This window comes from Parasteatoda tepidariorum, chromosome 5 (genome assembly GCF_982258835.1).
Source record: "Parasteatoda tepidariorum strain Cologne lab strain chromosome 5, Ptep-v5.0, whole genome shotgun sequence".
Lineage (NCBI taxonomy): Eukaryota > Metazoa > Arthropoda > Arachnida > Araneae > Theridiidae > Parasteatoda > Parasteatoda tepidariorum.
Genome location: NC_141759.1, coordinates 64229992 through 64244905, shown reverse-complemented (window position 1 = coordinate 64244905; position 14914 = coordinate 64229992). Strand labels below are relative to the sequence as shown.

The 14914-nt window shown below is 32.3% G+C and overlaps 1 protein-coding gene across 3 annotated transcripts in view; it reads left to right on the top strand.

Moving 5' to 3' along the window:
* LOC107438937 (fatty-acid amide hydrolase 2) overlaps nucleotides 1-14914 on the top strand; it is a 75438-nt gene that overhangs the window by 12445 nt on the left and 48079 nt on the right. The window contains exons 3-7 of one of the 3 annotated variants that reach the window (XM_087164108.1): nucleotides 4853-5072; nucleotides 6602-6811; nucleotides 9007-9126; nucleotides 9242-9402; nucleotides 11661-11765. The exons of 1 other annotated variant lie outside the window; for it this stretch is intronic. In XM_087164108.1, coding sequence (XP_087020234.1) covers nucleotides 4853-5072; nucleotides 6602-6811; nucleotides 9007-9126; nucleotides 9242-9402; nucleotides 11661-11765 — 816 coding nt within the window. The remainder of the gene's footprint in view (nucleotides 1-4852; nucleotides 5073-6601; nucleotides 6812-9006; nucleotides 9127-9241; nucleotides 9403-11660; nucleotides 11766-14914) is intronic. One more of the 3 variants, XM_087164110.1, reaches the window with a different exon arrangement.

The window sequence follows — 14914 nt, the reverse complement described above, 5'->3', positions numbered from 1 at the left end:
AAAAATATTATCATCGCCGAAAAATTTGGTCAGGAAATTTTTAGACTAAGAAATTGACTTCAATGAAAATTATAGATAGAAAGTTTTTAAAAAGAATCGGACAATTTTGGATAGCTGATATGACTGTGGTATCATTTTAGTTTATTAATTTTGCCGGTATATGTCTTTCAGTTTTTTACAACATTTGTATTGTTGATCAGTGTTGATTCAAACACCTTCTTTTTCGCTCCCGTGAAAATGGCGGGATGAGGTTTCGCCCTCTATTTCTCGCTTCCGTGATATTCCCGGGCTGGAGTGTTCAGCAGCAACGCGCCAGAAAGAATAAAACTAATTCATTTCATTTGCCCGGAAAACATTTTATTCCTCATTTTAAACACCAGATGGCAGTAACAGAATATTTAAGGTAATTGTAGATAGTTAGTTTATTTGAAACTGGATGTCAGCACTAATCAAATACGTGTAAAAATTATGTGTATAAAAAAATAAGCACTTTCATGACCGTTTTCTTGAAAATTAATCGATCGTTAAGGGGCACTACACTAGGAAACAATATTTTTTTCGTTCATATGATTTTTTTAACAGATTTTAGATGCTTTCACATTGCTGATTTCGAATCTGCTATCGATTTTTCTAAACAAGCTACAGTACGTAATTTAATAATCTAGTCCGAACTACGATTTTCTAAAATTTACTCTGTGACTATTAAGTGTCCCCACTTCTCTAGTTTGCAGGGTGTGGCAGGAAGGAGGCGATAATACATTTTAGTTTATAATACGTTAAGTTAAGGTCTTATGTTTACTGTTTTTCGTGATTTTTTAAATTTTTTTTTCAAGCGACATGACAAGTGTATATGTATGTATATAAGCCTATACATTTTTTATAAACTATTACATTAAACCGAAAAATAAATTTATCTAAAAATACCTAATTTCAGATTTGAAATCACCACACCTGAATTAGTTTCGATAAAATACTTGCAAATATACAACAATTTCTTTCCTGCTGTTATTTACTTTTTTCACTTCAAATTTTCAGCTAGTAAAATCTAATTTTTTTATTTAATCTAAAATTATAATCTAAAATATATTTAAAGAACTTTAAAGTTACACTTTTTATGTACTTTAGATATTTTTTAAAGTATATTTAAATTATAATCTAAAATTAAAATCTAAAAAAAAAAAATTTCACCTTATCTTCGAATTTTTCCCCCATGTAGAAAACCACTGTCCTAATAAAATTAATTTTAATATTTTTATAAAAAAGAAATATTAAATTAACAAACCTTGTTTCTTTAATACTGATTACAAAGAAGAGAAACTTCAAATCAAACGACTATACATTTTAACTTGCATTCGGACATTTCGTTTTATTTCTTTAGTTTTCTATTTAAGGATAATATATTTATTTTTAACTCAACCTTGAATGAAAAAGTAATTAAAACAGGCATTCGTTATATAATTCATTTTTTTTAAGTGTCTGTATGTCCATAACCTTGGTGGGTCTGGTTATTTTATCTTTTCCATTTTTCGTTTTCGTTCTTAATTTAGAATTCCTCTTATATAATTTTACTTAGCAAAAAATAGTACCATATTTTGCTTCATGCACTTTTTAGAGTCAGGTTAAAATATTATTATTCTTTTTTCTCTGTTTAAAACATATTCAGCTAATGAAGTAATCTATTATATAGGTTTTAAACTACTTAGGATTTTATTCTTCTTTTTTCATAATTGTTTATATGTTGAACAGCGCAAGTTTTGGTATACGTGGAATAATTATCGACCGAAAAAATCTTAAGAAACAAAATATCATTGATAAAAATCATATTCTAAAGGCAAAATGACTCAGACACTGAGATAATGAATCAAATTAATCTTCTTTACAATTATGAAATTTTTAGACGATTTCCTAATACAGAATTAGACCAAGAGGGACTTTGCACGCATAATATTTTGCATATACTGGATTCTATTTCCATATGCAATATTTTTGACATGTGCAAGTTTTCGGCATGTGCAAGCAACGAACTAAAACAATATCGAAAGTTTTGGTAGAAATCTATAATTTAAATTCATTTTTTTTAACATTTATGAATATTTAGATAAGAGTGTTTTTTATATAGTATTTAAATGATTCTCTGAACTTTAAATATTGCAAGGGTACGATATCGAGATAAGTAAATGCGGAAAAATAATCGGATTTATGTTTTTTTATTATTTGAATGAAACCAAAAACTGAAATTTAGTTTTAAGGTTTAAAAAGTTGTTAAGTTTGTAATAATCCATTTATTTACTGTGTTATATGAAATCATCCCTCCAACCATGTTAAAGATTTTGCTGATCGACGTTGCCACTTTTTAAACATGATTGCTCTTTTTTTTTTTTCAATTTTAGCATGGTTTCTGAATACGTATTTAAGATTAGTCTAAGAATGTGCTAATGCTAACCTCAATTGGCAAGGTTCCTGAATATGGGACTTAATCTCCCAACATTAAAATATCAAAGGACCGCCGCTGCTTTGGATGTTCAACTCGTAGTGCGCGTACCACTACAAAATTACAATTACGATTCACTAGTATATTAGACATGCTAACTCGTTTTTATGTTGGAGTGCCTCGTAGATAAATGTTGAAATTGTCGATGTGACTCTCCCCACATTGATGACCCGGACGAGATATGACCACACCTTCTTTATCAAAAACGCCCACTTCGTCTTGAACACGCCTATTTCTATGGATGGTCCACATTGAACAGTTGACTAACTACCTGTGACTGCTACGTTGTCAACCTCCTCACTTTGTTGCTACTCAGTCTCAAACACAAAACTCCAGCCTGCATACACTCGACTGCTAATACCAACACACTAGTGACCACGACCGTGAACTTCAATCAGCACTCAAAAAGTACGGCTACCTTAATACTGCTCTTTCGGCTTCTCACGAAATAGCAATGAATCAACTAATGATATTCGTTTTCTATCAAATTCCATCACAGATAAAATTCTGATGGGGAATATTGTAGTGTGTCTACCACTACAAAATTACAATTCACTAGAATCTAAGACATGTTAACTCGATTCTATGTCGGGGTACCTTTTCATCGATGAATGTTGACATTATCGATGTGACCCTCCCCATTATCTTAATATTGCATTTTGATTTGCTTCGCTAAAACTATGCAACTTAGAAACTTGAAATTGATGTATTGATTTAGAAACTTGACGTGTAGAAAAAGTACTAGATTAAAAAAAGTAACATGTAATAATTAGTATGTAAAATTTGAACTGTTCAATTTGAAGTTTAAAAAAAATACCATGTAAACCGTTCTGCAGTCCGTAGAAATGCGTTTACAACTCTGACGTGCTAAAAGACTGTATTTTTTTTTTTTTTTTTTTTTTTTAGGAATTTAATGACAGTTTGTTTTTGAAATTCTAATTCAGTTTAAAGTTAATGCAATTATAATTTCTTTTCATCGCTTTTTTTTTTTACTTAATAACTATTTATCCATTGTTGTAGAAAAATTGAACTCCCTCTCGTTCTTCATTTTATAAGCTTGTTCTTGACTTGATGTCAAAAGTAATAAAAATTAATAAATATAATATGAAATGAATAAATATAATAAAAATAAGACAGTGAAAGATAAGATGTTGAGAGATATAAATCTTGCCAGATATAAGTCTCCTATATTGCTAAAAAAAAATTTAACTATATAAAAAGCTCATAAAGGAAAAATATCTTTTCAAATTTCTAACTGGTACGTAATATATGGTTTTCTTTCTGTCTTTTTTTTAATTTCCAATGTCCACCTGTGTATACATTTCGTCAATTCAGGCATTTAAAGGGCAAATTTGCTGACCTCTTTTTCAGAGGCACCATATTTGGTGGGCTAACGTTGCTTCCATAATAAGAATAGATAGTACAGAAAATGAAAGAACGTCCATGCCTTGCCCGGGATTCGAACCCAGAATCTTTACGAGGAAAGTCCAGTTCCCTGCTTTTTATTGCACAGCACATTCTGCAATCCTTAGATTAAATTTTTTCTTCAGGTACAGTTGACATCTTTTTTAATCCAGGCACTCTTTCATTTCATCACGATTAACATGTTAGCAAAATATACTTATATAAAGTAATATTTTCACGGGGGGAATTTTTTTTCTGTTGTAAGACATTTCTTTTAACGCAAAAAACCTTATTATCCAGTATTGTATAAATTATAAACAAAAAGACACTTTTAATCGATTTTTAAGGGGGGAAAACAGGCTCATGAGCGCAGTGAATATGGTTTGGAAACTCCTATGCGATAAAAAAAGAAAAAAACACTTTGTGATCCCAAGTGTTTTCTATTTTCTTTATGCGCCTGTGGTAAATAGAGAAATTTCGTAAATTTCTTCGTTTTTTTTTATCTTGTTACTAATACTTGTCTCTATAGGTCAAATGTGAGGATGTCATGCGTGCATACGTAGATAGATGCTGTAAAGTGCAGCCTTACATTAACATTTCATCACGATTAACATGTTAGCAAAATATACTTTTATAAAGTAATATTTTCACGGGGGGAAATTTTTTTTCTGTTGTAAGACATTTCTTTTAACGCAAAAAAAACCTTATTATCTAGTATTGTATAAATTATAAACAAAAAGACACTTTTTAATCGATTTTTAAGGGGGGAAAACAGGCTTATGAGAGCAGTAAATATGGTTTGGAAACTCCTATGCGATAAAAAAAAAAAAAAAAAAAAAAAAAAAACACTTTGTGATCCCAAGTGTTTTCGATTTTCTTTATGCGCCTGTGGTAAATAGAGAAATTTCGTAAATTTCTTCGTTTTTTTTATCTTGTTACTAATACTTGTCTCTATAGGTCAAATGTGAGGATGTCATGCGTGCATACGTAGATAGATGCCGTAAAGTGCAGCCTTACATTAACGCCATTACTGATGCTCGGTATGAAGATGCTTTAGAAGAGTCGAGACTGGTTGATCGCTTTTTAGCTAGAGGAGATAAAACACCAGAAGAAATTGAAAAAGACACGCCTCTTTTAGGCGTTCCTTTTTCTTGCAAGGAAGCCATAGGAGTCAAAGGTATTTTAGTTTTAAGTTACCCTTTTTCAATTAAAATGAATTCGGCAGATGTTGTTGGAACTTGGTATATCCATTTATATGGACTTAGAAAGAAAAATTGCAATAAGAAATTTTGAAAAGAGAAAAGAGAAGAAAAAAAAAGAGAAAAGAGTTTTGTCTTTGGCCGGTCAAAAGAAAAAAAAACGTAGACATCATCACTTTCGAATGACGGGGGGAGAGGGGTTGGTAATGGTAGAGGCTTATTATCGAAAGTATGAATCTTACGTTTTTCATTTTCATTCCAATAAAAGGATGATTAGTTTTATCCTTTTTAAACCACTTAAAAGCCGTAGATTTTGGATTAATTTAATTTCATTCTTTTCCTTATCTGTAGTATAATTTTTAAATGAGAAGTCATCGAAATTTTAACTCGCGATAAAAGAGTGAAAGTATTTGCTGGCACTATTTAGAAAACAATTTCGACTTGCATGGCATTAGGCACAGAGCTCCAGATGAAATTGGGGTTCCTTAACTGCAAAGAAAAAGATTAAATAACGATAAAAATCAATTTGTCGATACAAGTAGGAAAATGATATGAATTTGGATTGACCATACATTTATTTATCGATTAATTTAAATATCTTCTGGTGATAATTTTGTCAATAAATTATGCCTTTAGAGATCAGAAAGCCATTAAAACTCTCGTTCTCATCGGGCACCGAGCTACAGTTGAAACTTGAGCTTTCTATACAATCGATAAGGGTCAAATTTTCGGTTTTTAGATTCCATCGTCACACACATGAAAGCTTTTAATGTTAGAAAAGATATTAAATATTTACCCTTAAAAGTTACCCAACCCATTGTATATCTAATTGTATTGTCCAGTATGTCCCTACATTATTGGAACAAACTTTAAGGGGAGGGTGGAGACATGACAAGGATTCAAAATTACATAGCAACCCATAGTCCGAAACGTCTTGTGAAAGTACTATGACAGGTACCAGAAACAAAAAGACACAAGACTGAGATCATCTGAAATATTTATTGGTCAAAGATATCACATGTGTTGTAGTAGATGATACATGGAAATGTCATAAAAGATGGTAAAATTTCCATCATTGCTAAAGATGCATGCTTTACACCGTCGGATTACGGATTGGCAGACTAGCCGTTGGATGTACGCAGCAGTACAGACGATTCTTGCCAACAAATCCATTTCGTAATCCACAGGTGTTGAGTGCACAGCACTTCAAAGAAAGAAATTAATGCTACTAAAATCAGAAGACAGAGGTCTACCACGCCCAATCCATTTTGCGAACAACGCCATTTAGCATCGAACGAAGACGTTTATGACCATGAGTCACAATGCAAACCTGAATCCTTGTGATGTTCCTTACCTCCCTTTAAAGTTAGTCCAAAAAATCCTGGGACACCCTGTATGCTAAGATAATCTTGCCCAGTGGACAGTAGGTATTAAGGGTTATTGAAAATACTTTCATACCTCGAGAGATCAAACGGATCACGTGCTCTTTGTTTTGTTCTAAAACTAGGTTTGGCGCAGACATCTGGAATTTATGCAGCTAAAGGAAGAGTTGCCGACAAAGATTCTGATGCAACTGCCTATTGCAGAGCTGCTGGAGCTATACCTATTACAGTAACAAATATGCCTGAGATGTGCATGTGGTGGGACACCTCAAATCTGATTTTCGGAATAACTAAAAATCCTTTTGACAACTTAAGAGCAGTCGGTGGCAGCACGGGTAATGGTATTTTCTAATACAATTATCTAGTTTAATTTGAATACTGTTTATAATAAGTACACAAGCACAATGCATAATGTTGAGTAGACATTTGAATATCAAATTTATAGCATCAATTAATTGATTTCATAAATATTTTTTTTCCGAGAATGCATATTTTAAAATAACTGGGGTGATTGTGTTCTTGGTGTACTACCCAGGTATTTTGGGTTTTTCATATGATATTTCTGGGTCAGAAAATTGGGAGCAAGATATGCGATTTTTCTGGGAGTTACGCTTATTTCATAACCATCGGATTCCTCTGCCTATTAAATTCTTTTGGTGAGGTGGTTTTTGCCATTTTGCATATTTGGAACCACGCTGGTATCCGTTAATATTATCCACGCAATTTTAATATTAAAGATCGATTTTTGTATTTGTCTGATTTAAAAGTTACACACTGTGATTCGTATTCTCGCGATTTAAAAATCGTACATCGCGATTCGTATTCACACCATTTAAAAATCCAACATTGCGATTTCTATTTACGCGTTTTTAAAATACAGTTTCGTGATTCATATTCCAGCGATTTTTAAATCCAAAATCACAATTCTTCTAAAAACTAAGATTTTTCATGAATTCTTGTTAATATAAAGATGTGATATTCTTTATTGGTAGGTAATTTAATTATAAATCTCATTTCAGAAAATTATGTTGAATATGAAGCATGTATGGAATATTAAATGATATCTTTATTGATTTTCTTCACATGAAATTTTCAGGAATTTTTACTTTGTGTCACTTTTACCTCTGAAATAAGTATATCTCAAATTCTAACGTATATTTAACGATAGTAAAGGTGTACTACAGTACACTGGAATAGTTATGGGTATAATCGCATTTTCACAGTTAAGGTATATGACTATGTGAAACCGCGGCAATTTCGACGAAAATTTTATTTATTATTTTTTTTTATCATCTATATTTGAACTTAGTTTAATAGTTTTCCAAAACCCATTAAATTTTTTATCACCAGCTTTTAGAAAAAGAAATGGTAGTTTTTTCTTATGATTTTAGACGAAATCAAAACCAGAAATAAACTTCGGAAAACGTAACAAAAATACTTTTTGTTAAGCTTTGAGTAGTATAACCTTCTTTTTAGTTTGAATAAATTACAATTTTAAAACAAAGAAAATTCTTTTCAGAAATTAATTTTAATCTTCTCTTTTTTGTACTCTGACTTTTTTTACTTTTTAGAATTTCCATGCATTTTAAATGCATTCTCTGAAGAACGTTGATTTAAAAAATATTTTTACCCTAATACACATTACAAAGACAGTTTATAATGGAATTCTTTGAAATTTTGTACGCAGACTTTGCATAATGTTAGAAATGCATTCTGAACGCTAAGATGTAAGTGTAAACATGTTATTTTTATCAAGCTTTAAGGAAGAACATTTAGAAATTTTATTTAAAAATACGATATTGAACATTATATTTAGTTCTAATTCATTCTTTTTTGTAATTTTTTTCAAGATTTTAGCTTAAAATATAGAAAATCACTTAAGTGATCGTAAAAAAATTAATTTGAAATTTATGCATTACATTTTGCTGTCAAGCTGTTAAATTCACTGAAAAAATATATAGTTTTTAAGATCAAATCTCCCTTTTTTCTGTAAAATATTTTATAAAATTTTAATTTTAGAACCTCTGCTTACCAAGCACAAAATTAAAATTACAATTAAGCCTTTTTGTAAAAAAAAATAATTAATATCCAACTGAGAAAAGTCAGTTGTATATTTTAAATATATATTTCAAGCGTTAAAAATATTTTGAATCAAAAAATGCATTCTAAGATTACGGCAGATTACTGGGAAATCACTCTAAGGGTGTGTGGAATAAATTAAATTTTCATCATTTAATGAAAAAAAAGTATGAAAGGCTCGTATGATTTTATAACTTGTGGCACTATGATACGCCACATTTTCTAATGGTTCAGGTGAGCCTTCTTGTGAAGAATATAAATTTACTATTTTTTATGTAAGCAATGAGCTTGTTTCTCTATATCATGCTGCCCTCTTACGCAAATTTAAGAAACTCGTAAAGTATTTATCTGAAAACAATACTTAGAAACAGTACTTAGCTATGTTTAACGCTTTATAAGCCCATATTCTGCATTTGGGATTATCCTTAACTCATTTTTAATGATGCTTCAGGAGGAGAAGCAGCCCTCTTAACTACTGCTGGAGCAGTTATAGGTATAGGCAACGATCTGGGTGGAAGTATACGCATCCCATCATCATTTAATGGAATCTATGGGCATAAGCCTTCTACTGGTAAGTAATAGAAATAAAATACATTTTTCGTCAATACAACTGTTATTCGATAAAGTTATTATCGTAATATTTTGAACAATATCTAATCTTTTTCTTTTATATCGTTTGAGAACAGGAGTCGTCTCTAATAAAGGGGATTTCCCTTACATTGAAGGCGAAAATGAAAAACTTGATGAATTCACCAGCACAGGCCCAATGTGTCGATATGCAAAGGACTTACCTCTTCTTTTAAAAATACTCTCGAATGATGATAAACGGTTACAGCTGAATAAAAAGGTATGCTTTATAGCTATAAATGAAAAAAGATCGTTAATTTTTTTTCTCTTTTTTTATAACTAAGCCAGTTTTTACAGAGTAGGATACGAAAAATCGTCATCATTATCATAGTTGGCCAGACAGCCCAATGTGGGGCCAATGCCTTCCTCTGAAGATTTCTCTATAACGATTTCCTATTTATCTTTGATCTCCAATTCTTTTCATCAATTGCAAGAAAATCGGACTCCACCGATTCAGCACATCTCAATCGTGGCCTTCCCCCCTTTTTTGTTAAAGTGAGTCTAAAAAGCAATATCTTTTTTATTGCATTGTCATGACTCATTCGAATCACGTGGATCATCAAATTCATTCTATTTATTTTTATGTATTTATTAATATTTGGTTGCTTTTAAAAATCTTGTACAAAGTTGAATCTCCTTCTCCAGTTATTGATTTCATTTACACCACCAAGTATACTCCGCAAAATCTTTCTGCCAAACATTGCGATGCAATTTTCATTTAGTTTTGTCATTGTCCTGGCTTCAGAAGCAAATGTCAAGACTGGCCTAACAAGAGTTTTGTAAATTAAGAACTTTGTTTTTCTAGAATAAAACGTAGATTTAATAAATCTTCTCAGCCCATAGATGGCCCCATTTGCCAGATAGAGTCGATAGACGAAAAATAGCTAAATTAAAATAGGTAATTGTTTTGAAAATTGTGGTTTCTGTCTTTTGCGGAAATAAGAATTTCACCCTGTTCTAACGTTGTAATATTTTTGCCGACATTGCGAGTGTACAGACAAGTAAAGTATTTTTTTCCCATTTGTCTTGTATGCAAATTCGAATGAGACCAAAACCAATTTCACAGGACTAATAGTTTAGAATTTAAAGATCTTACTACGCATAATGTATAAAACGTACAATTTTTGAAATATATCTATGTTTATAGACGGACATTTCTGTCTAGTCAAGTTATTTGTTTCTTATTGTATTTATTGAATTTGTTTATTGTATTATTTGTTTTTCATTCTTTGTTTATATTTGTATTTTATTACGCTAAATCAAATTAAACTGAAAACAAGTTTATAAAGCTAATTATTTATTAGGTAAGAGTTTATGGATGATACAGAAATAATTGTTTATAAATTATGAGGATTATATGCTCTAATTAGTAATAAGTCAGAAAGTTATGGTTACAAATAACTTGTAACTATTGTTGTTTCATTTGATTCGGTGAGTGCAAAAAAATGCATGAGAAATGGAAAATACATATTATTTTCTTATGCGTTTTTTGTACTTAAAAATAATATCTCCTAGAAAAATTAGATATTATTTCCTAGTGCCAAAATGTATAATAAATATTTTCTCCCTTTTCTAGTTAAAATGTGTCGAGTTTTTTTTTCTGTTTGAGCCCATCATTCAATTGTTGTTGTTTTTGTTGTTTCTAATGCCACTTGCCATACTAGCAAGCCTGCTTGGTGAAATCAAGCAAATTTAAGGCAGAATGCGCATTCCTTGTTTTGCAGTATCGCCATCTATGGTCAAGAATTCGACTTCAGCCACACCATACGTCGCACCCGTTTATAGGGCGGACCCATTCATACATCCATTCATTCATCCACAGATCGTAATTTTGACCTGAATCAGAGAACGACCGATCTCCAATCCAGTACCCCCAAAGGTTATGATTTGTTATGGGAACATGGAGGACTTTTGCGACTCGACAGATTTAACGTGCATCAGTCATTTTACTAGTCTTCGGATAGTAAAAAAATTTGTTACGAGTCTTCGGCCGGCGGTGTTCGAACCCACGAACTACCGATAAGGCTATCCCGGCCAATTGCAGAAGTTAGCTAAAGCTCACCTCATATGATTAATTTTTAATGATAATTTTAGTGAACCTCAACCAAAACTTTTAAAATTATATCTTAATAAAATTTTTGAAATAAAATATAAATTCCCTCAAATATTTCCAAGTTCAGTTTTTTTTTATCGACAAAGGAACTGGCCTTAATATTTATTGACTTCATAAAAGTATTTTATATCGGTACATCACGTATTTGATTTTTTTTTTTAATATTATCAAATAAATGACAAACGGTTATAACTAAACTATGAGGTATGCATAACCATGAAATTAAAAAAAACTATGATGATAAATTGCACTAAAAAGACATGATGTTTAGAAAATTTGTTACAGCTTTTAAGTTTCAATATCATTCTGGCTCAGTTTTTAAAAAAAGATCTTCGTCAAAGAACAGATCTGTAAGTAATTCCCAGATTTCATTTCAGGTGGATTTTTCGAAAGTAAAAGTTTACTACATAGAAGAGTTTCCAGGACTAGCTTTTTCTCCTACGCAGTCAATCAAAAAAGCAGTAAGGAGAGTAAGTACAGTTTCTCTTAACACGTTGAGCACCGTGTCAGCCATCGGTGGCTGACACTGGACTTTCCATTTAGGCAGCGTCAACCACCGGTAGCTGACACTGAAATTACATTTAGGCCGCGTCAACCACCGGTGGCTGACACTGAAATTGCATTTAGGCTGCGTCAACCACCGGTGGCTGACACTGAAATTGCATTTAGGCTGCGTCAACCACCGGTAGCTGAAACTGAAATTACATTTAGACCGCGTCAACCACCGGTGGCTGACACTGAAATTACATTTAGGCAGCGTCAACCACCGGTAGCTGACACTGAAATTACATTTAGGCTGCTTCAAACACCGGTGGCTGACACTGAAATTACATTTAGGCCGCGTCAACCACCGGTGGCTGACACTGAAATTACATTTAGGCAGCGTCAACCACCGGTAGCTGACACTGAAATTACATTTAGGCTGCTTCAAACACCGGTGGCTGACACTGAAATTACATTTAGGCCGCGTCAACCACCGGTGGCTGACACTGAAATTACATTTAGGCAGCGTCAACCACCGGTAGCTGACACTGAAATTACATTTAGGCTGCTTCAACCACCGGTAGCTGACACTGAAATTACATTTAGGCCGCGTCAACCACCGGTGGCTGACACTGAAATTACATTTAGGCCGCGTCAAACACCGGTGGCTGACACTGAAATTACATTTAGACTGCGTCTGCCACCGCTTGCTGACACTGACCTTTCACATAGGCCGTGAAAAGTAGCTGGCTGACAGCGTATAACATGATATAGAACTATAAAATTTACACTCTTTTATGGAATTACAGAAAATTTATTTAAAATTTACTTAATTATTGCGATTCTTGGTTTAATAAATTCAACTTAGTAGATTTTTATCCACCACAATTTTTAAACAATTCGTAGTTTTATATAATTCACCACTTTCTTCATATATGGCATGCTAAACCTTTTAAAACTAGCAAAATATCTCTAATATTTGCAATTTTAGTTTGTAGTTAATTACAGTTTGGCAAGCCATTAATTAATTTCTAATCCCATTATTTAATAACCATGATTTCTTTTAACCACTTAACTTGTGCGATCAAGCTAATTCGAGAGCTCTAAACAGGCCAAACTGTGCTCACTCGAGATAATTCGAGCGGCGTTGTATGTTATGATGCTATAATTTTTCATTCTCGAATATAATCGAGAATTGAAAATAACAATGTGAAAGCTAAAAAAAAAATCGTTTTATTGATATTTATCTTTTACATAGGATTGTGAGCTATAGCACTTATTTATTCAGGAATAAAATATACAGAGATGCCAACTTGCTCCGGACAGCTAATATATATTTTAAAGTGGTAGTTTATCAATTGTGATTCTTGGTTTAATAAAATCAATTTAGTAGATTTTTATCCACCACTATTTCTAAATAATTCGTAGGCTTATATAAGTCACAACTTTTTAGTACTTATGTTATGCTATACCTTTTAAAAAGCAAACAAAAATAGTCAAATATTTGCAAAATGTACTCCGTAGTTATTTACCGTTTTTTTTAAAAATTATTTTGGCCTTTTTCCATGGAACAAAAGCTCAGTATATCAAAATTGTCCACCAAAAGAAAAGACAATGTTCCAAAGTGTGTTTTTATACATAAAAAAAAAAAAAAAAAAAAAAAAAAAATTGGCCTTTTTTTTTCAAAAAATCTGCGTGTTAAGGGATTAATAGTGTTAATGGAGCCATGGTGGCTTAGGAGACACGAATTCATAAACAAACAGTATTATGAAGAAATTTAATTTAATATGTAAAATATTTTAAAGTGGGGGGCAACATTTATGGAAGCGGACTTCATAATGGTAAACAATAAAAGAGGTGAACTGGTTCTAATCCCAGCGATGGCTGGTCAATACGAATTCTGAAACTGGCTTTCACCGACCACAGTGCTGAGTTAAAATAGCTTCACAGGTGGACGGATGATATCTCTGCTTGCCGTCAAGCAACTTTTCGTGGTTTTCTACTCAATGTAATGTAAAAACGGATAACTTCCATCAAAAAATTTTCCACGTAGGCAAATTTCTGCCTATACTTGATCCAGGAGTTCCCTTGTCTTCTAGGTTCTGGTCAAAATTACAAGGCTACGGAGTTGAGCATTAGTGGTCGTACAGAGATGCCAACTGCTCCGGACACGCCAAAATAATTTAAAAAACGGTAAATAACTACTAAGTAAATTTTGCATATATTTGACTATTTTTGCATGCTTTTTAAAAGGTATAGCACGACTTTAGTACAATAAAGTGGTGAATTATATAAGCCTGCAAATTATTTAGAAATAGTGGTGGATAAAAATCTACTAAATTAAATTTATTAAACCAAGAATCACAATTGATAAACTACCACTTTAAAATTTATATTTGGTGTCCGGAGCAAGTTGGCATCTCTGGTCGTATACCCAAAATTAGGTCGGCTGTTCAACGACAGTTATAAAATGTAAAATAAAAAATTATGATGAATTAGAGCCGTGGTGGCACAGGGGATAGAGCTCTTGCCTCCCAAATGGATAACCCGGGTTCGAAACTCAGCGATGGCTGGTAGATACGAACTCGGCACCTGGCTCGCACCAAACACAGTGATGACGTAAGATATCCACAGTTATAGACAGATCAATGGGTTTGAGCCCCTTTGTCATCAGACTAAACAAGGGAGGTTTTCGACGTTTTCCTCTTCATGTAACGCAAATGTGGGCTAGTTCCGTCAAAAAGTCCTCCACGAAGGCAAATTTCTCCCGCTACTTTATACAGCAGTTCCCTTGTCTTCTGGAATGGGTTCAAAATCGCAGGACTACGAAGTTGAACATTGGTAGTCGTATACTCAAAATTAGGACGGCGGTTCAACGACGCAAGTATAAAGTAAAATAAAATAAAATTGAAATTTATTAAAAAGAATTACCTCAAAATCTTTTTATTTCTCTTTCATTTATTTAAACTAATTCAGAAACTTTAAAATAATTGTAAGCTAAGTTAATTGTAATCTTGTGGAGATTTAAGCAATTGGGATGATTTCTCTACCATTCAGATTATTCCGTATCACCAATCCCGTAACCTAGAGAGGTTAGTTGTTCTAAGTGGTATATTTATCTATATAAGTGGCGTAG